This window comes from Onychostruthus taczanowskii, unplaced genomic scaffold (assembly GCF_017590055.1).
Source record: "Onychostruthus taczanowskii isolate IOZ18803 unplaced genomic scaffold, ASM1759005v1 scaffold14, whole genome shotgun sequence".
Classification (NCBI taxonomy): Eukaryota; Metazoa; Chordata; class Aves; order Passeriformes; family Passeridae; genus Onychostruthus; species Onychostruthus taczanowskii.
The window spans coordinates 2364852-2386332 of record NW_024498573.1 but is presented as its reverse complement, the minus strand read 5'-3'; the positions used below and the strand labels follow the sequence as shown (position 1 = coordinate 2386332).

Below are 21481 nucleotides of genomic sequence, written 5' to 3'. Positions count from 1 at the left end.
CAGTATTTCCTCCACAATTTTTATTTTAAATTACAAAGGATGTTGCATACATTGATGAATTTGTATCTGAATAGAAGTGCTAAGGGATCAAGGGTGACAGAGTAAACAAAGTCAATAGTTTAATTGTGCCTCTTTTCAAAAAAATAAAACTGCACAACTATTAACCAACATTTAACATTGCAACTCTTAACAGATCATGCTTTGAACAAGGTAAATTTATTTTCTAACAGAGACAAGACTTTCAGTAAGTTTTTCTGAGCTCCAGTTGGAAGTTGATTATAGAATATCAAGGACAGCATTACAATCATGACCCCAAGCATAGGCAGAACAGGATGCCATGTTTTGTTTAAAATGCCTTATTTTTTTTTGCATCTGCATGTGCCATCAGCCTTAAGAGTTCACCCAACCACAAATACTGAGCAAGAAGTTTTCCTTGGATATATAATATTCCAGGAAGATAGATTATTCCAATCAGAATGTATGAAAATCCATCATTATAAGAGAGATTAAAATTAAGTTTTCTTACTAGGTTCTGTTTCCTAAACAGAAGATTTTGATAGGGTGGGATGTGCTTTTTCCAACACCAGAAAAGCCAATCCAGAAGTTTTCCTTACAGGAGCTAGTTAAATCACACAAATTTGACTTTAAATATACCCAACTAAAAATTACTTTAAACTCCAGAAAAACTATGAACAATGATGTTATCTAAAAAGTTTGGAATTTTGTTGTTTTTTTTTTTTCTTTTATGGGGGAAACAAAAAAATGCAAGTGTGGCTTAAAAGAGCTCTGGTTGCACTTTTAGCTCCATAGCTTGTTAGAAAGACAATAAATTCAGAGTCAGTATTTGCTCCCATGGAAGTTCATGGATGTCTAAGAGGCTGAGGATTATATTCAGAGTGCAAAGACACCTTCTCGAAGCACTGGAGGGAAAACATGGCATATTGTGAAATGCAGGTTGTAGAAAGACAGAGATTTTTGTTTGCTGCAAAGATACAGCCTCAAAGTGCCATCTTTGATTAATGACATTGTAGAATCCCAATTTCCATTGGGAGATATTCAAGAGTGGTGTTTTCTCAACAGACTAATGCCCTTAATACAGTTACAAGAAGGATCAGTCACTGAAGCAGCAACTGTTTGAAATGTACTTCACACGATCCCTGGGGTAAACAAAATAAACTTCAGCTGTGTGCAAGGCTGTGTCAACAAGCCAAGACCACATCTAGCAGCACACTCCACTAGGTGATTCCAACTGAAGCCTCCAAAAGAAGATCAAATCATGCTTAGATGCACTCTTGAAACTCGGGTCTCAAGGCCAAATACAGATCCTGACATTCACGGTCCAGAACTGGGTTGTGCCTCAGCAGAATTTCAGGAAGACGAGCAAGCACGTTTGAGGAACAGAACTGCATTTGCTATTTCTGCTGGAGGCAGCTTGGATACAACCCCTGGAAATTCTCCTGATAAAACCTTTTACAGCTTCTTTTAAAAAAAAAACAACAAAAAATAGCTATGTTTAAATGATTTATGGAAAAGCACATCCAGTCATTATAGCTGTGAATAAGCTGTTTCATTAATGAAGGCAAATATTTGATAAGTACTGGGGGGTGTATTTTAAAAATAAATTTTAAACTGACACCTCTACATTTCCCAAGTGTCTGTTTGCTTTTAGGTTAGTTAAAAGACCTTTCATCCATTTTAGGTTGGTTTTTTGTTTGTTTGCCTTTTTTTTTTAAAAACCCCAACTTTTCCCTGGCCCTCTTAATATGGAAAAAAGTCAATCTATAAATTAGGAACTGAACACAGCTGAGCCTGACTCTCACATCAGCTTTACAGCAATACAACTTTATTAAATCACAATGATTTCAACTGGTATGATAAGAAAATCCAGCCCATCCACACGTAAACATAGCTTTAGTATTAAGCCTCTCTCATCCCAAAAACCAAAAAGTACTCACCAAGTATCAGTAAATGTGTTCAATAAACCATAAAAGGAAGCGTTAGCAAAAGGGGTTTCGGGTTTAAAAACACCCTTCAGGAGCACCCCCACGTTTTGCAAGGCCATTCAAAAACTGGTCTTCCATAAAATACAAAAGGACTACTGAGAGAAACTGCAATCAGCCCTGTCCGCACTCGCTCCAGCACGCTTAGATCAGCTCTGATTCCACCTCAGAAGCTTGGACGAGTTCAGAGGGAATGAAAAACACTTAGTTCTAGATGTACAAGTAAGGCACAATATAAAGCCACATCATCATCTGTCATGAAGGGAGGGGAAGGACGAGGGTCATACATGGTACAGCAGAACAAGCAGCCCATCGATTCCAAGTGTGGCACCTACGTTCAGACTGACGAGATCTCGACAAGAGCAGTTATGACAGCATGCTTTTAATATGGAAACAAATCCTAGAGAATCCAGTGTATCAGAAAAAGGAAGAGCTTTCTGGTTGTATTAAATCAAAAAATAGATCATTGTTTTTGGATATAGGATTAAAAGTGAATATTCACAATGCCTACACTCAAAAACAAACAAAAAAAAAAAAACAACCCAGGACTTCATTAAGATCCACATACTATGTATGAACACTGAAAATCTTTAGAAAATGGTCTTCTCTAAAGATCACCCCAAAACGCATGCCACAATTGCCAAAAAACAGAACATGTACATTTGTTGGTTTTTATACCCTTATAAGATTTTTGTTTGTGATAAGTATACACTAAATGTATATATTTTAATGACACTAGAGGAAGCAGATTGTTACTGGCATTAAAGTACAACCATTTCTAGACGGTTTAAATGCCACAGAGTCCCCTGGTTAAAATGTAAAGCTGCACAGCTTGCCTATGTCACCTTTATGATAAAGTTAAACCAGCAAAAGGTCTTATCTTTACTCTACATTTTACTGCCAGGTTTTATTATCTCAAGTATCGCTGCAGCATTCTGACCAGCCCAGAGTTAGCAGCAAGTGGCAGGAATCATATAAAACGCAGTTTCTTTTTTTTTTTTTTCTTTTTCCTCCTTTTTTTTTTTTAAACAAAGTGCTTTTCTAAGATATACATACATATAAATAGTTACAAAATAAAGTGTCAACATTAAAAAGCTCAACTATTTCAAAGCTTTAACTTAAAATAATACATAGGAAACACTGAAATGCGAGGGTATGGAACTCACTAAAGATTCAAAGTCTACTTTGAAATGCGAGACCAAAATCATAGTCTGGTTTTCAGACAAAAATAAAAGGCTATAAAGTTGTGTGTTGCCCAGGATTCCCAGGCAGTAAAAAAAGGGGGGGGCTTTTAAATACCTTGTCAGTTGAATTTGTCCCAGAAGTTTTTACCTGATTTCAAACTGCTCTCTCTCCATGCTCAGATGCTGCCTCGCCTGCAGGGTTTGGATGGAGCTCAGGGACAAGCCCCGTGTGCCAGCCCTGCTCAGGCACAGCCTGCACCTCACAGGACACATTCTCTGTCGGGGTTTTTGGGGCCCTGGGCAGCTCCACAAGAACAAGAGGAACACACCAGACCCACCGTGGAAAGCAGCAGCCAACTTTCACCTCACCTGAACAACAACAACAAACAAACACCTCGAAGGAAAACACCCACATTCCACTCAGATTTTGCAAGCCTTAAGTGGATTTACGAAGTTTTGCCTAAATTGCCCTGGGTATTTGTTCAGTCTCTCGTAGGAAAGACTTTCTGCACAGCTCAGTAGTGGTATTTTGGCCTCCTCCTCCCTTTTGAGTCTTCCAAAATCTTTAGGTACAAAGGAAGCTGTGAGTGTGGCAGGGCCACCACTTTCACCGGCCACTCTTCCTGCACTGTTACCGATTCAGGCTTTTTTCTCTTATAGTACAAGCTCGGATATAAAAATAATCTACTTATAAACAAAAAGGAATCACAGTACAAACAAACTCAGACAAACCAGAAACGAAGTGGAGAAGTTCCCCAAAGGGAGTGGGGAGAAAGCCTTCATGGACTTTTGCATTTTTTTTTTCAGCAGCTACATTTGAAAATATTTGGTATTTCTATTTTCAGTAAACAGTGTTCTGTCATCTTTAAATAGGGAGAGAAAGAACAGGGAGGAAAAGGAGGGGGGGTCCATGAAACCAGAGAATGATCTTGCCTTGAGATAAAGGACTTTCTCATCAAAGGCTAAAGCTTTTATCTGTACGTTAACACTGACTACAAAGCCAACTCTTATTAGCAGAAGAGCAAATAAGAACTTTGTGTTAATAGTCTTCAATCATAGAAACTACTGAATTAACAAGAATAAGTCACATATAAGTCTGAAGAAGCTAGTTTCGAAATACCTGTACAAAAATATAAAAGTCTATAAATTTTTTTTTTGTTTTGTTTGAAGCCTGTGTTGATCCTTGGAAACATCACATGCATAATAATACATCAACTGGAAAAGTGGCAACTAAGGAATTAGATATTTGTAGCTCTTTTTTTTTTTCCTCTTTACATATATACATGTTACAATAAAAATAATTTTATTTTGGTTGTTTGGTGGAAGTATACTACAACAAGCTAAATACTTTTTTTTTTTAAATTCTCAAAGTCGAAAACTATTTTACCAATAGCTTACTAAAATCCAAATATATTAAAATCTCCTACAGTAAGTGCAGAGAAAAAAGATTTAAAGACTCCAAGACGGCCACCAACTTATCTACCATGGAAGCGAACTACAAGAACAGCAAAATAATATTGTTATGTATGAATGCTCCTTCTGTAGATAATTGGACCCAAACAAAAAAATTCACAGTTCAGTAAGATCCCTAACCCTGACCTTTAATTTTTTTTCTTTTTTTTCTTTTGTTTTTACATTCAGTACAGTATCATATAAGCTGTGCAAAACTTTACTTAGACTGGCAGTTCGCCATATCAGTTGCATTTGTCTTTGGTACAAAAATAAACAATCGCATTAATGTGCAAGTATTTGTTTTCTTCCGGCCAAAGTACCGAAATTGAGTTTTCTAGAGCCATCTTTTATACAATACATAGACTCTGTGGCATATATCTACATTTTCAACATATTCCTATATACATTCAAAAATTTTTTAAGAGCTGGAACAAATACATTAAAACCTAAAATCTCACCATCTATACAGCTCGGTTTTGCCCCTCAGGGTTTTCTTCATACAAAACTTTACCAGCTTATACTGATAGCTCTCCCCACAAAATACAAGGCACAAAGAATATACTTTTTTTTTCTCTTGCTTGCACGGACATTTAAATACTCTATTAAGCTCAGAAAATTAAAGTCTTATATGGCACACTAGCTCTAATGCTGTGTGTGCTATGTACAAGTTAATGGTTGCAAAGAAAGCTTATTGGTTTTTTTAAGAACAAGAAAAGAAAATCCCATTACTTAAAAATAAAATAAAAAAAGAACAAAAAACTCCCTACATTGACAGCTTCACCAAAAAAATGCTTCCTCTTACTTCACTTGGACCATAAACCTGTCACAATGTCTGGCAAATGCTAAAATATTTTCTCTAGCAAACCCATATTTTTGCTTCTAAAACAAAAGTGATATATTCTGGTCCTAGATCATTTGAAAGAGAACTCTCATTTCTGCCCTTGAGCTTGAAGCAGCTTTGAAACTATCTGGTTTATGGTCCAAAAATGCTCCGCAGCATTTTCTACCACGCCGTGATTTGTTTTCCTACACTGTTACTTGAAACCAATGGAACCTACAGGTGAGTGTTTACAGAATGCTAAGCTGACATGCAGACCAGAATGCCATTTACAACGAGGAACTGGGCAGCAGAGGCAGAACCTGCCCGGGGAGCAGCTCCAGCCCTGTCCTACACCTTGGCCATGGGTATCCGCAGCCCCACCAGGCCGCCCGTGGGGTCTCCCTCCGCTGTCTTCTCCAGCACCTGGTTCACAAACTCTGAGGTCTGTCCAGCTACAGGAAGTCCTGAAAGGGAGGGAAGAGAAGCTGCTCTCAGGTCACATTGCTACTGATGCCTTCAGGTTTTAGCTTTTATGTGTTTCAGGTTCTGTGCTGCTTTAGTGTGTGGGTCTGGGTTCATATCAGGGGATGGTGAGCTCTCTGCACAGAGCAGGGACACAAAACAATTCCTGCTCCAGCTGGGCACCAAGGACAAATGATCCAAATCTCAGCCCAAGAGCACAAACCCCGTGGGCTGGAGAGAGAAAAACAAGCAGGATGGGAGTGCAGGGGCTGAGCTGGAATTGGACACTGAACTGCAATGTGCACATGGAGCAGAGCTGATCCCAGGGAGAGACCCCGTGAGCGCTCGTGCATTTTGGGACCATTTGGGTTCATCTTGGGTGCAGCCCTGGCTGGGCTCTTGTGCTGCCCAAGGTGCATCCATTGAGGCCTTTCAATAAATCCCTGCTTTATTTTATTTATTTTTTTTATTTTTTAACTCTGTCTGGCCTCTGTTCTAGCTCAGCCTTCCCAAGGCATCACTACAGGTCACACAAAGCCAGGGGACACTTTGGTTGGGACAAATGGATTCAGGAAAGGGTTCATTTGTTCCTCTGTATCAGAAACTCTCTGCAATCAAATACAGCAAGCCCAGAGGAGGCACCAGGATGATCAGAGAGCTGGGAGAATTGGGGTTGTTCAGCCTGGAGAGGAGAAGCTTTGGAGTGACCTCACTGTGGCCTCACAGTGCCTGAGAAGGACAACAAGATGGAGAGAGACTTTTTACAAGGGATGGAGTGACAGGACACAGAATGGCTGCACACTGCCAGAGAGCAGGGATGGATGGGATATGGGAAGGAACTGCTCCCTGTGAGGGTGGGCAGGCCCTGGCACAGGGTGGGCAGAGCAGCTGTGGCTGCCCCTGGATCCCTGGAAGTGCCCAAGGCCAGGTTGGACATTGGGGTTTGGAGCAGCCTGGGACAGTGGGAGGTGTCTCTGGTGGAATGGGATGAGCTCTGCGGTTTCTCAGGGCATTTATGATTCTACATCTTCATATCCAAGTAAATACACAAAGCTCACTGCTTACCAAGAGTGTCTTTAATAAGTATGTTCAACTTTTGTTCCATGTTGATTCCTCTGTCATCTTTAGGTACCTGCACCCGATTAACTATTTCTTGTTTAATGGAGTTGATGACAAAGAGTAAATTATCTGGAAAAGAAAAAAAAAGGATTAGCTTTATATCACATTCCCTTGGAAGGGATTCACAGTTACCCACACACAGCTATCTGTGTCAAATGTGTCACATCACACTTACTGTAAAACTAAATGTAATAGTTTACATCAAATATTACCAATATTTTCAAAATTATTTACACAACATGCATACATTTACATAATTTACACCTGCAAAGTAGCTCAAGTTACCCAAATTACATTAATTTCATTCAATGAGCTGGTTTTGTACCACCAGAATTGTTGGATTTGTACCAACTCTTTTCTCTATGAGCATCACGGTGCAAAACACAGACTTGCCCAAACAAAAGGAAAATTAAGATGTGAAGAGTTGTATTTACCATATTCCGTGTTGAGACCCCAGAGTTTAACTTTATTGGCTTCATACTGGGCTTTCTTTTTTAGTCTACAAGCCCTGTGGCAAGAAGAGGGGAAAAATTAGAGCACCACCAGAAATTGCAGAGTAGTAAGAGCCACACGAAGTCATCAACCAACCCTCCCAGAGCTGTGATGCACAAACTCATCCATCCTCACTCACCTGCACTGAAAACACTCTGCTACCTGCATCTGCTCACATCTGACACTTGTGGAATTTGCTACTGTCCCAGCTGTTTTCCCCACAGCTGAGGAAGCCAATTCCAGTGGAAACACATCCCTACATAGGAAACAGGCAAACCACAGCTCCCAAGGTGCCAGCTGCTCTGCTTTTTGATAAACTGGAAATTGCCATTTGGTAAAGTGGTAACTCCCATTTGATAAAACTGCCACTCCCATTGCAGGAGCTGCCACATGAAGCAGAATTTCTTTAGGCAAAAATTATTTAGATCTTTATCACTCACATGTAGCAATCCAACTTTTCTCATCCCTGCAGCTCTACCCAATGCATACCTGGAAGCCAACTTGTTCTTTTCTTTCCTTGACCTGGGCCTGGCAGTTAAGGGAAGTTCACTGACAGGTGTCAGGTCACTGATCACTTTATTCAGCTTCCTCAGCTCATTACCAATCTGGAGGAGTTTTCTGGGGTTGGGAGTCAGGTCTTCTACATCAGTCCTCCGTGACTTCTTTGCTGCGTATTTTCCTGTTTTAAATATGCAGAAAAATGGGTAGGGAAGTGACATAATACATACACACTCTAAAATAGGCATTTTTTGGGTGCAGTTTGAGTTCCTTTGTTCACTGCAGAAGAATGGGCCGGAATCAGGTGATCCCTGTGGCCTCTCACAATACAAAAAGCATTTCCACACAAAGAGCTTTGTACAATTCTATCCAGATCAGATAAGAGCAAATACTGCTGGCCAGCCCACTGGATGTGACAGAGAGCATACACACAACTCTGCTGAAAAATGTATGTCACAAGTTCAAACCCTGTTGTTTTGCTCCAGCTGTAAACTTGTTAACTCATATGCAGCCAAAATATCCTCCTGCACACTCCAGTGGATTAAACTCCTAAATAATCTTGTTACCAAAGTCCTGTACACAGAAAGAGTACTGAGGCCTGGTGCTGAAAAAACTCTTCAGCAATGCTGAGATGAAATGATCCACATAAATGCCAGTTAACCTTGTTTATTACATGTATTTGAAGCTATTTAAGGCCTGGTTTTGCACTTGACTTAAAGGTCAAGTGGTCAAGTGTCTGGTGGGTTTGAGTCCTCAGAGTATGTTTAGTTATTTGGTTTTGGCTAACAAATATAAAATAATGGAATCACAGAATGGTTGGGTTGGAAGGGACCTTAAAATCATCTTTTTCTCCCCCTTGCCATGGGCAAGGACACCTTCCACCAGACCAGGTTGCTCAGAGCTCCATCATGAGAAAGAGCAGTGATTGGACTTTAGGTACTGATATTTCACTACAGGATAAAGAAGCTTTTAAAAACTAAGGACATTTTAAAAATTGCTTTCTTCCCTGAATAAATCTACAAGTAACAGCAACAACAACAACAAAATCTTATGATTTAAGAGAAGGCCAATTGCCATGTTAAAGGCAGTAATTTTCAACTCTAAGGGAACATTAACCTTACAACCAGGGAAGTTGGTTTAAATTGCTCCTTCAAAGCCAAAATCAAATGGAGCAGCCTAAAAGAGGTCCTGTGAGAAGAAAACAAAAATACCCCTAAGAGTTTGCTTTGGTTGATGTTAATCATGTTTGTGGTGCAGTAATTGCTCACTGGGAATAAATCAGCTATTAGAGCAACTGGTTTAAGTTTCTAAGAGGGCATCTTAAGGAAATGGATTATTCCCAGAGGAGTAACTGCTTCACTGTGCTGCATTCACAGGGGAAAAACAAGGAGGGAGAAGCAGAGAGAGACAGCTGTGCCTTAGTGCTTGTCCTCAGCTCATACCAGTCCCCTGAACTTGGCACCCCAGAGCCCTCCCAGCCTCCTGCTAACACAGGCAGCACTGACAGGAACAGCCACCAGCAGCAAACACCAGTCAAGTCACCATCCAATATTTACAGTATCACACTGAGAAAGCTTTGAACTCTCGGGGTTTCCACTGAGAGCCCTTGGAAGTCACAATTCTCAATTCATCCACACTCCTCTGGAAGAAACCACACTGAAAGTCCCTTCTGTGTGCTCTCTGTGCCTTCCCTGGGCACTGCAGAGGAACAGACTTACAGTGCTTGAATTTTCACGGCCGAAACCTCTCAGCACTCGCAAGGAGCACAATTTGGCTTCTGACGGTGTCACAAGGAGAAAACAGTCATCTGTGACCAGAATGAGGATTTCTTACCATGGTGGAGCCCATTCTTCTGGTACATGTTGCTGGGCAGGGTGTCCCTGTCCCACTCAGATGGCCTCAGCATCCTCTCCTGCTGGGATGGTGTCAGCTGCTCGCTGTACTCCCAGAAGTATCTTCGCTTGCCTCTTTTCCGAGAGGATATTGCAGTCATTTCTTTCAAATCCTCAACAGAATCGTTTTCATACCCTAAAAGGATGCAGGGATTGTTTATATGCTGGTGACAGAATTGTTTGAAGCCATTTAGCAGCAGACTGAGGATTCAAGTTGAGAGCAAAACCACAGCCAGCTCTGTTTTGCATTATCTAACACTCTGTTTCCAGCATCAACTGCTCTTGGGTACTTGCCTTAAATCCAGGGTAGACACTGAGCCACTGATGGGGCTTCATTAGTTGAAAAAACCAGAATTATTTATGCATTTAAACTCTCTTTGTGTTCTCTGACCCCCTAAACTGTAGTCCCCCACAATCCCAGCAGTGCCAAGTACAGATAGATGTTGTTTGTGCAGATGTTGGACCACGTTCACCCATCCTGACAATTTTCCCCATGAATTGGCAGGAACACAATCCTAACTCACCTCCACATTTGACAAAAAGCATGGAAAGAGAAGCAGATTAAATAAAAAGGATTAGCAAAAGACAATAAAGAAAAAATTATTCAATTACAGAACACTCTGAGTTGGAAGAGGCCCACAGGATTGAGTCCAACTCCTGCTGCTCCTTTAGTCCAAAGACCTGCAGGGAATAAATCCAAGCACTGATCCCTCCTAGGCTGGAGAAAGGGGCTCTGGTATCAGGACAGTGACCAAAGGGCCACCTAAGCTGAAGGGATGTGGACCCACTGTTCAACCTCTTCCTCCTCTTTAGTGGGATGAGAAGAAATGACCCTCAGTAAAGCTGGACAGTATTTTAGAGGTGAATTATGATGCACTTGATATAATGAACTGCTCATGAACGACATGGAAATTGTAATGCCACTGCCCACATCACAGAAATATTTTACTATAACTATGTAAACCCAAACCACAGGTTCTCAAACCCCAGATATGCTTCAGAAAATAAAGATAATCTATACTAAGGTTAAAAAAATTCTCAAACCACTGCATGACCTTTTGTGCTAAATATTAGTTTACATTTACTCCAAAAGGAGCATTTCTAAACATCACATAGTGTGATAGAGCTAAAGGAAAAGCCACCCATGCATGGACTGTGGGCTTAGCAAGCCTTGACCCCATATGCTTCAGCTCTGCTTCATCTTCCAGCAGCACAAAGAACACTTTCTTCCTTTTAAAACACTCCATTCAATTAGTCTGTTTGCACTTGAAAAACCAGTTGAAAGAGGAAAAACAAACTTTCTTGCTTTGGTTTGACTCTCACATCATAACCCAAAGCACAAATAGAAGTCAGGTATGCAGAAGGATGAAATCCATCCTGAAGTTCTGTTTCTCATAATTTCATCAACTCATTTACATGGGTTCCCTGGTTTGTTGGAAAGGCAGGATTTTAAAGGCAAACCAGACAATGAAACATGCTTTATAAAACATTTGTGCTGTATAGCCAAAATAATTGACAATTTACATTAAATCCAGTTTCAAATACCATAAATATCTGTAACTGTAGCTCCATTTCACTCAAATGCTGTTTTTGACAAAAGTATCAAAATACACTCAAAAAGCCCACTGACTTTCCACCTAAAAAAAAAAGCTATGTAACTTATTATACAGAAATACATAAATTGAGCCCATCTTCATGATAGCACAGAATTAATCCAACCAATGAAAACAAATCTCTGTAAGAGCTGAAGTGTACAAATGTACAACGAGGTTAAAATCAGGACTTCCTGTTTGCTTATTCAAACTGTAATTAAGTTAGCAACTTCAATTACATTGACTTAATACATCCTGCCTTGCAAGCCCAACGCTGACCTGCTGCCATTATAAAGTTACATAAAAGAACCCAGAGCAGTGTCCTAACCTCACACAAACTTGTTTAGCTGCTCTGCACTGTATTTATGCCTCCTCTCAGCAAAGATCACACAGCAGGGCAGGCTTCTAAGAAATCTGAAAGGGTTCTTGCATTTAGCTCTGAAGCCCTTCACATCCCCCTCCTAAAAGTCCTCCTTCACATCTCCCCCCGTGGTTTCGGGTTTAAATGAAGCAGAACAGAGAACAGGGTGCACGTGACTCCTGCATCTCACCAGGTGAAAGCCAAAAATAGCCCCAGAGAAACAAAGCCAGAGCTCCTGCCCTCCATCCCTTCAGCACAAATCCTCCCCAGTGCTTTTCCCAGCTGATGCTCCAGGTGCTCACACTGACCCAATGCAGCTTCTTAAAACAATCTCTGTGTCTCTATCAGCATTTTTTCATTCATTTCTTCTCCAGTGCTACTGACAATGAATAAATTGCTTTATTTCCCTTTTCTGGAATCTCCTGACTACTCGATGGCAGGAACAGTCTACTAAATGAGATAGGAAAAATATACTCAGTAATAGCAAAACCACCATGTATAAATGCTAGAAAAGGTCTGGGCTGGTAATTCCCATAATAAACTACCTTTCCCATCTCCCATAATAAACTACCTTTCCCATAACAAACTACCTTTCCCATAATAAACTAATAAAGACCAAAATTGCTAAATTTGTGTCACGGTGATAATAAAAACACTGTTGTCCAAACTTGCCTGAGAGCCAGTCACATTTTTAGCTATTTTTCCTTCACTATATCTAAATATTTCCTCAGATAACACTTGAAGAAAGCATTTCATTCACTCTAAAAGCATACATGAAGAATAACCAAAAGCAAATTATGTATAAAAAACCATCAGAGGGTCAGCAATAACTAGCAGATTTTTGTCCTTTCAGTAAATTACATCCTCACTCAAAATGCCAACTGATTTTGCTTTCAGACCTGTGGAAGGTTTCATTTTCCTGTGCTGTACCTATTTTTGGATACTTTACCCATAATATTTACCTTTAGAGGTAAAAAAGCAACACAAAATACAAAAGTGACATGATTGGAATACCTGGGTATGTTATTTCCTAAAACAGACAAATAGATGATAAAATTTTTAGTATGACCACATTTGAGGTGAATGGTTTTAGGCTTCATTCACGGAAGGGTTTGGCAAGGTTGGACAAGCCCAGATCCTCAGCTACTGCTGCAGAATGTGGATTGTCGGTCAGTAAAATCATTAATTAATTAATTCCACCCACAGCATTTAACACAACCTCTCTTTTTCAGGCACCAGGCTCCCAGTGCAACACATCCCCCACGGGCTGCAGAGCTGGAACAGCTGCTCAGGGCCCCAGAAAGCAGAGGGGAGTTCACTTCAGAAGAGAGGAAGAGGCTTCAAAATGTTAATAAAAATGTGTTGTGTGCATGTGAAAGCAGCATAAAGGGCAGAATGCTTAACAAGTTTAATGCCAACGCAGGAAATCTAATTAGAAAATAATTTCATCTGAGAGTTCATTATGACAAACACTGACAAGCTTTAGGGAAGCTGCTGTTCTCAACAAGGAAAAATTTCAGCTGCTTTATCCCCTCCAAGTTACATATTGCCAAATGTCTGAATACTTTAATTCTTGTTCTCTACTACAGGGCATTTATAAGATGTGAATATTGTAATACTTTCTGAAGTGAAATTAATACTTGGGTACAATCCTGTTGTTTTCTCTGCAGAATTTATTTTTATACAATGTTACTGTTTTGTTACATTCTAGGTGAAGGTTAATTCTTATTCCTGCTCTTAGAACTCCATTTTTAAAGGCAGGAGAGAGAAATTCAGTATCCCCTGACCCCCACTAAGTGTTACTGCTGAAACCACCTAGAAATAATTCTATTAATTTCAGTCATTGTTTGGAGTCTGTGGAAAAACTGTACCTGAAAGGAGGACTTAAATAATTCTGAAATCATTTCACTAGGGATGTGACTTCATCCTGACAGATCCAACTCTGGATAAATTCACAGCTACAAGAAGTGCTAGAAAGCTCTGCACATCCTACCAGAGAGCTACAATAGAAAAGAAGGCCACACTTGCAGGCAGCTGCTCTAACCTCAGGCTACAGCTGGGCTTCCTGTATTCTCTATCATTATTTTTGTTGCACAACCACAGTTGATGCAGTTTTTCACGAAACAGGGCAACAGAGACTTTGCATGCTTTGAATAAATTGCATTTTGCAACGCACTTAGAAAACGTGGGAGGAGAGTTCACAACTTAAGATCAGTGCTGCTCATCTGTAACTACCAGGAGTTAAAAGCTTTCCTTCCCACTCAGAGGACAAACCCACCACCCCCACGTCACCGAAGCCCAGCTGTGCTGGTACCTGGCTCTGAGAAGGTATCGCTGATGTCATCGTCCTTATCGTCCTCGTAATCCTCCTCCTCATCATCGTTCTCAGACAGCTCGTGCTCACTGCCAAATCCTTCATCGTGGTCCTCATCTTCAATATCGTCCTCATCCTCCTCCTCCTCCTCGGGCTCTGCTTTGGCTGACTGTTCACCCAAAGTGTCTGTTACAAAAAGGGAATAATTGTGCTCTTCTTTCTTCTGCGAGGAGTCCGACACGGACGTGCTGGCGGAAAGGCTGCTCTCCCCCACAGCCAGCCCTGGGCTCTCCTGGGGAGGGCTGAGGAGCAGCTCTTGAGTCTCTTTAAAAGGCAAACCAGGAGTTGTGCTGTGGCCATGGGGGGACTCGAGTCCTTTTCTCTCCTGTCTCTTTGCTACAGCCCCACAGTAGCAGGTGTTTTCCTTGGCTGTGTCAGCGTGCGCCTGGCTCAGCACGGGCCTGCTCTGCGGCAAGGAGTTGATCTTTACTTTTGCTTTTTTAACATAGTCTTTACATTCAACGTGAATGTTCACCTTTTCACTGCTGTACACGTTGGTCTTGGCCATGATCTGTGCACTGGAAGCAGGCTGGCTGCCAGGCTTGCTGGCCTTCTGGGCACAGTCCGACAGCGCGGCCTCGGCCTGCACGTTCTTGGAGGAACAGACCGGCGCCGCTGCTCTGCTCGCCATCTTTTTGCCAGGTAACAAAGGATTTAAAGGGTTTTGTTTCACACTAAAGAGCAAATCAGGGTAATAGAGTGAATCTGAGACAGGCTGGGAGTCCTCGCTGTTCAGCTGAGCCAGTGTGGGTGTTTTGCTTATCACCTCTTCATCCTGGTATGGGCTTGAAAAGTCATCGAGGCCCAGGTAATCCACCTCTTTTGTTCCCCAGATGTCACAGCTGGTTAACTTAGTGTACTTAGTTAGGTCTTCACAGTAGGTATCCCACTGCTCCCACTTGGAGGTGAAAGCAGCTTCTTTGTCCAGGATGTCTGTAAAAGACTCCAAGTTCTCAAGGTCTTTGCAGTCCTCCATGAAAAGCAAGTTGTCCCTGGAGCTTTGTTGGTAGTCCATTTCTCTGTCCTGTGCACAATAAGGTAAGTTAAAAGTTAATACAAATAAAGTATCATCATCTCTTTCCTCTCCTTAACCTGGTAAGGAGAGCTCAATTCTAGTGAAGTATGGGAGAGTGGTGACAGAGGAAGAGACTTCAGCTTTCAACTAAAAGCTTCTTTTGAAGGTCAGAATGAAGTTCAGCTCCTGTGCTTCAGCGACAGGTCTTTCTGAAGACACTGCTCTTCCTATAACACTGTATTTTTTTGCTATTGCAAATCCATCTCCTCATCAGGAACTAAACCAGTACCAATATCCACATATTTAAAATATGAAAGACATCATAAGCATGTCTATAATCTAGGTCAATCTTTGCTGTGTGCTTAACAGAATACACTTGAGTTTATCAGTTCCTGGAAAACCTCATTCTAACATGACCAATTAATGACCTTTCTCCTTTGATGCAGGGAGAAAATGAAAAAGGGAATGCTCATACAAGTAGCTTGTGAGTCAACTTTATTTTCCTTCCCCCTGCATTCACAGCTTGGGTGAGATGACCTTTCTCCTTTGATGCAGGGAGAAAATGAAAAAGGGAATGCTCATACAAGTAGCTTGGGAGTCAACTTTTATTTTCCTTCCCCCTGCATTCACAACTTGGGTGAAGCAGAATATTCCCTGTGAGGGTGGGCAGGCCCTGGCACAGGGTGCCCAGAGAAGCTGTGGCTGCCTCTGGATCCCTGGAAGTGTCCAAGGCCAGGTTGGACAGGGCTTGGAACATGAGTGCAAGGTGGATTTGAGCCTGTTTGAAGAAGTGCCTGCTGAATAAGCATCACACTTGCTGGACAAGCAGTACAGCTCTTCCCTAACCAGCAGCCAGCAATAATGAATAATTTTCCAGCATTCTTCAACCAACTCCCCTTTATTCCTACAGGAACTGGTGAGGACATGGAATTCTGGGCACACACAGGTGACCTACCAGTTCATACATGAAGTCTGGATCCGAGCTGCTCGCCAGGAGATCCGTGCTCATCAGAGTCTGCTCTGAAAACAGGTGGCTCCGAAAGGCATCCCCGAAAGGAGGGTCCATTCCACTCACACTGGGCTACAACACAATGGACAGACATTTCAAACATGATATGAAAAGGCACATTTTCATCTTCAACAAACAGAAAGAGGATCACCATTCCTCCTAGTCTCAGAAGGTTTTTAGCACCGCAGATAAGCACATCATTCCCCAGAGGCAGAGAATGCTTCAGCAGCAGCTGACAACATGCAGGAGCAATCAAAGGACACATTTCTATCCACCACAGAGCTGCAAGAGCATTCACTGCTCCTTCATTCTTCCCTGCTCTTTCAAAGTCTTATGTTTACCACATTTTGGGATACGTTGGCATTTGTAGAGATGAGGGCCAGTACTGGCAAGATCTGGGAGTCCCTCTAATACAAATAATTTCGTACTGAAGCAGTGTTGACTGTGTTTAGAACCATTAGGATTCATAAAACTTCCATATAAAATTGTAAGGAAAGCAAAATTTATGACAACCAAATCTAGATTGTTACCTCTCTCTCAAGAACGAAGTGAAATTTGGCAAAAAAAGCATTATGCAGGATGACTGGGCATGCAGGGAATGGGCAGCAAGGCCCATTTAATTCCAGACCTCAATTTCTCTTCTAGACGCTCTCACCCTGAGGGTTGGGAAGGCAGAGACACTGTGCTGCTGAAAGTCATTCAGTGTGCTGAGTGTGAATCACTGCAGTAATAAAAGGCTGTTCTGCTCTCCAGGCATCCTCCCTCACCCACAGACAACGTGGCTGGGGCTTGAACAAACACAGGACCAAGAGCAGCACCACAGCTTCTACCACACACACTACAGGGACCCTACAAAATATATATCCTTTCATCTCCTACACATCTTCCCTCCTAGTGCTGGTCAGATTTGTTCTTAAACAGAGGCAAAAATATTTACAGAAGCAAATAAAATCCTAGCAGACTTACCTGAGGCATTTCCAAGCCCAGATTCCCCAAATCCAATTCCAAACTTCTTGTTTTATTCACTTGTAGATTCCTTTCCAGCTTTACTTCAGTCTCAGGGAGTTTACACCATCCATGCAATGAAATTTTTCCTTAGGATAACTTCAGTTCACCCTGATGGAGCTTTTCTATTTGTCGACTTCTGTGCAGAATAAACACAGCAAACCCCCAAGGAGGTGAGTAATCCTTCACCAACAAGGTGAAAGCTTAAAAAACAGCCAAAGGCAAGAATTTCCCCTGAAAGTTGATTTTTTTCTCATTCTGGAATGTATAGAAATTTTCTTCCCCTGGCATCTTTCATTGAATGAAAAGCTACAGATGCTAGGGAACAGAGTTGCTGCAAAAACATTTTTGGCCAAGTTACATTTTGTTGCCTTTTCTCCTCTCTGCTGAGAGCAGCAGCTCTATAGACACACCTGAAGAGAAAACCGGCCAAATTGGGAACAATAATCAGCACACTGCTGGGTATCCAGGAGAGAAACAACCTTTATGACTAATGTAACAGAGCCAATAAACTCTAAAAATGTCTCAGGCAAAAGTCTCAAAATACAAATTTCAAAACAGGCAGAAATGCTGTTTCGGTGGTATCTCCTCCTTTTCTTCAGGGATGAATCCATTCAGCATCAGATAAGATTACATCAATCATTCACACAGCAACATCTAGTGGTAGAGGATCACAGAAATCATCCAGCAGCAGAGCAGAAGAGACAGGTTTCCCCAAGAGAACAAATTAAAAACTGTCAAACTCACAGCTGTCTAATAAAATATCTTCTCTATTAATTCAACTAAGGCATATGTTGAAATTGGACCAATTTATCTACTGGTAGTGTTACCAGTTTAGGAGTTTCTGCAGACCTGCTCTACTTGAGATGTTTGTCTAATGACTCTTCGGAGCTTAACCCAGCATTTTGAACAGTGTAAGGAAAACCCTCACTCAGCATTGCTCCTAAGTCAGACTTTGGTGCAATCTGCTCAGGCTGTGTTTATTCTCCTCTTTTGAAAAACAAATAGTAAACTCTAAGTGTTCTCCCACAGCTCAGAACCCTCCCCCAGCAGCACATGACAGCATCCCCGTGATTATTCCCACTTTCAGATGGTATGTCAGCTAGTTTGTCCTCTTTAGCATATGGACTATCAGACTGTGGTAAAAACAGACACTATGCAAAGAAGCCTTTACTTATCAAAACAGCCTGCTTTGCAAAGAGCAGCTGGAATATAAAGAACAACAGTTCCAGGTCCAGTTCCACAGGAGTTCTCAGCTGAACCCTCGCTACCCCTCACAGGGCCCTGTGGTGAACGAGCCAGTTCCTTGGGAGAAAAGCTCCTTTCTGCTCCAAAACCTCCAGGGAACCCTTGATTTATTTAAAAGTGACATTTAAAGTGAAGTTTGTGCCTCAGCAAGCCCTGTCTCCCTTCACCCACAAAGGCCACACCACAGCAGGATGGTCCTTCCCAGGTGGGGACGGGGCAGGAACGACTGAGTCACTTCACCTGGGCTAGGAGAAGGGGTCTGTTCTTCAAAACAAACACAGGGATGTTCTCAGACACAAAGGGAGAGGCAAGGTTATGATTCTAAACACCTGAACACTTTCTTTCCATGCAGACTGATGCCTTTTCCATCAGCACATCAGATGAATGATTTGGCATCACCACCAAAGCACCTCCTGCATTCACAAGGAGACTGCCAGAGTTCTCCATGACACAAAGGGCAAAGAAAGGAAATATTTGCTGCTTCTTCACTGGCTATTCTTTGTTGTGTTTTTTGTCAGAATATGGGCCTCAAGCTGTTCCACACACAGCCAGCAAAGGGGGTGAAACTTCATCTCTACTGACACTGATTTCAGTAACAACCAACCAACACTTCCAGGTGCCAGCTTTTGGATCACTTCCAAATCCTCCAAACAAACATTAAAGGCTCAGAATACTTTTACTATCTCCAAGACTGGAGTGATAAACTTCTTGCACTATTTAAGAATGCCAGTGCATGACCTCTCAGGTCACAGCAGTGTATCAGCTGACCCAATTATTCCTGTAATTCTCTTTATATTTCGTTTTTGATATTTTATAATATTAATATTTAAATGTGACTTGGATCCCAGTAGGATCTAGTCAACTATTCCACAAGGCAGGGTTTTTCTTAGCCGCTCTGTGGAGGAGGAAAACACAGTGAGGCCATGAAAAGAAAGACATTGCCTCAGGGAGCTGCACAATCCAGATATCCTTCACGCTCCCAAAAAGCGGCCCTGCTTCCAACTGCTTTCCAAATTTCCCACAAAGATCAAGGTCACCATTAAAAGCCTCCTGCTGTTTACACCTAACTACCAGTGTTTCTTCATGAACTGCTAAATAAAGATGTATGGCACAAGTCAATGACACATACAGGAGCACAGGTGTCAAACTGGAACTTGCTGTGAAGGAAAGTAATTTGCAGACTGCAGTTAAAGTCCCATTCTTACAGAATTTATCATTAGTGGCACTTTCAGCCCAAGACTGAGTTAGAAAAGAATAGTCCAGCTGTTGTGTTATCTATAATGAATGCAGCTCTGAATGAACTAAAAGAGCTGTGGCAGAGCTCAAGTACAGCAGCACGAAGAATTACTGAAGATAAATATAGCAGGAATTTCTACTTCAGGACAATTTCCATTAATGCCTTCCCAAATGCAGATACAGGTGGAATACAGAGCCCGAAGCAGCGGGCAGGGTGCTGCTCCTCTGGCAGCAAACAGCCTTGGAAGTGTCCAAATTAAGGTGATTAATCACATTAAGGTGATTAAGGAGCCTGGCCCGGAGCTGGTTCTGTGTCTGCAGGTCTGGAGTCACATCAGTGCCAGCTCTGCTCCTGGGAGGAGGCTCCTGAGGAAGGGCAGGACACCTGAGGGGAGCCTGCGACACACACGGAGAGGGACTCTACAAGGAATGGGGTGACAGGACAAGGAGAATGGCTCCAAACTGACAGAGAGTAGGGTTAGATGGGATATTGGGAAGGAATTCCTCCCTGGGAGGGTGGGCAGGCCCTGGCACAGGGTGCCCAGAGAAGCTGTGGCTGCCCCTGGATCCATTAAAGTGTTCCAGGCTAGGCTGGATGGGGCTTGGAGTAAGCTGGGACAGTGGAAAGTGTCCCGGCCCATGGCAGGGGGTTAAAATGACATAACCTTTAAGGTCCCATCCAGCCCAACCCATTCCATGATTCTGTGATCTCAGGAACAGCTATGTCCCTCTAACATTTAGGAATCTGGGCTACTGATGGAGGCATGCACATGGACATTGGCTAAAATCCCATCAGCCATCAACAAGGAACCAAAGCCTGTTCTATAGAGTTAACATCTAATTAATCTAATGACAAATTCTAATTAAAAATGATCCCCTGTATTTAATATTTACCTTCTGAAGATGAACAGTGGTTCCAGGATGCTCAGGAAGACTGAATTTCCCACAGGGGAGCAGCAGGTGCATTAGCTGGGATTCCTGGTGTAACCCAGCCTGCAGCAGGAGCTGAACTCCAAACATGCAGCATGCAGGGACACAGTGCAGCTCCTGTGCATGTGCTGCATCTTGGGCCACTAAAACACCCTCCTGCCACAGCACAGCACCTCCAAAGAAGCCCCTCGAAGAGAAAACCCCAAAATTCAGCTTTTAGCTCTGAAAGTCTTCCTCGGTCACCTGCATGAATCATTTGTACCGTGGCTGTAAGCAAAGCTGCTATTTCTGGCCCAGTTCAGCTGTGTATTTGTACCACTGGAAAGGCACATGGAGCCTGGCTGTGCTGTTTTGTTGGCTGCACAGTGCTCATTATCCCAGCAGCTAAATGCCTGCTGTAAGTGCATTACAGGAACAATTACACTTTCATGATGGTGACTGCATCACACAGCACAGCTTGTCAAAGTCACAATTTTGATGCAGGTATAAAAAAATAGCTCATGAGAGCCTGCCAGTACTAAACCTGAAAGCTCAGGCTGAAACATTCATGGCCAACTATGAATTTCAGAGAAAGCACAAAAACTACACCATGTGCTTGGAAAGAACCATTACGTACCTTGCACTGTTTGTGATATCTGGACATTTTATTAAATACTGGAGTTAGACATGCAAGAAATTCTCCTGCACGTTTCTTAAAAACATTTTTTTCATTCCACAGTTTGTGCCAACTTGTTTGCTGTTACACCCTCTGCTCAGGGCAGTCTTCAAGCTGAGAACGTGCAGACTGCCCAG

General features: G+C 42.1%; 1 protein-coding gene across 1 annotated transcript in view; it reads right to left on the bottom strand.

The window, feature by feature from the left end:
* Window positions 1–5: 5 nt before the first annotated feature.
* CREBRF (CREB3 regulatory factor) overlaps window positions 6–21481 on the bottom strand; it is a 28166-nt gene continuing 6690 nt past the window's right edge. Inside the window, exons 2-9 of the mRNA XM_041398051.1 lie at window positions 17237–17414; window positions 16217–16342; window positions 14187–15270; window positions 9861–10055; window positions 8019–8208; window positions 7472–7545; window positions 6984–7106; window positions 6–5920 (exon numbers count right to left, since the gene is read on the bottom strand). Of these exons, the coding sequence (XP_041253985.1) occupies window positions 5805–5920; window positions 6984–7106; window positions 7472–7545; window positions 8019–8208; window positions 9861–10055; window positions 14187–15270; window positions 16217–16342; window positions 17237–17245 (1917 nt within the window). The 5' untranslated portion in view covers window positions 17246–17414 and the 3' untranslated portion in view covers window positions 6–5804. The remainder of the gene's footprint in view (window positions 5921–6983; window positions 7107–7471; window positions 7546–8018; window positions 8209–9860; window positions 10056–14186; window positions 15271–16216; window positions 16343–17236; window positions 17415–21481) is intronic.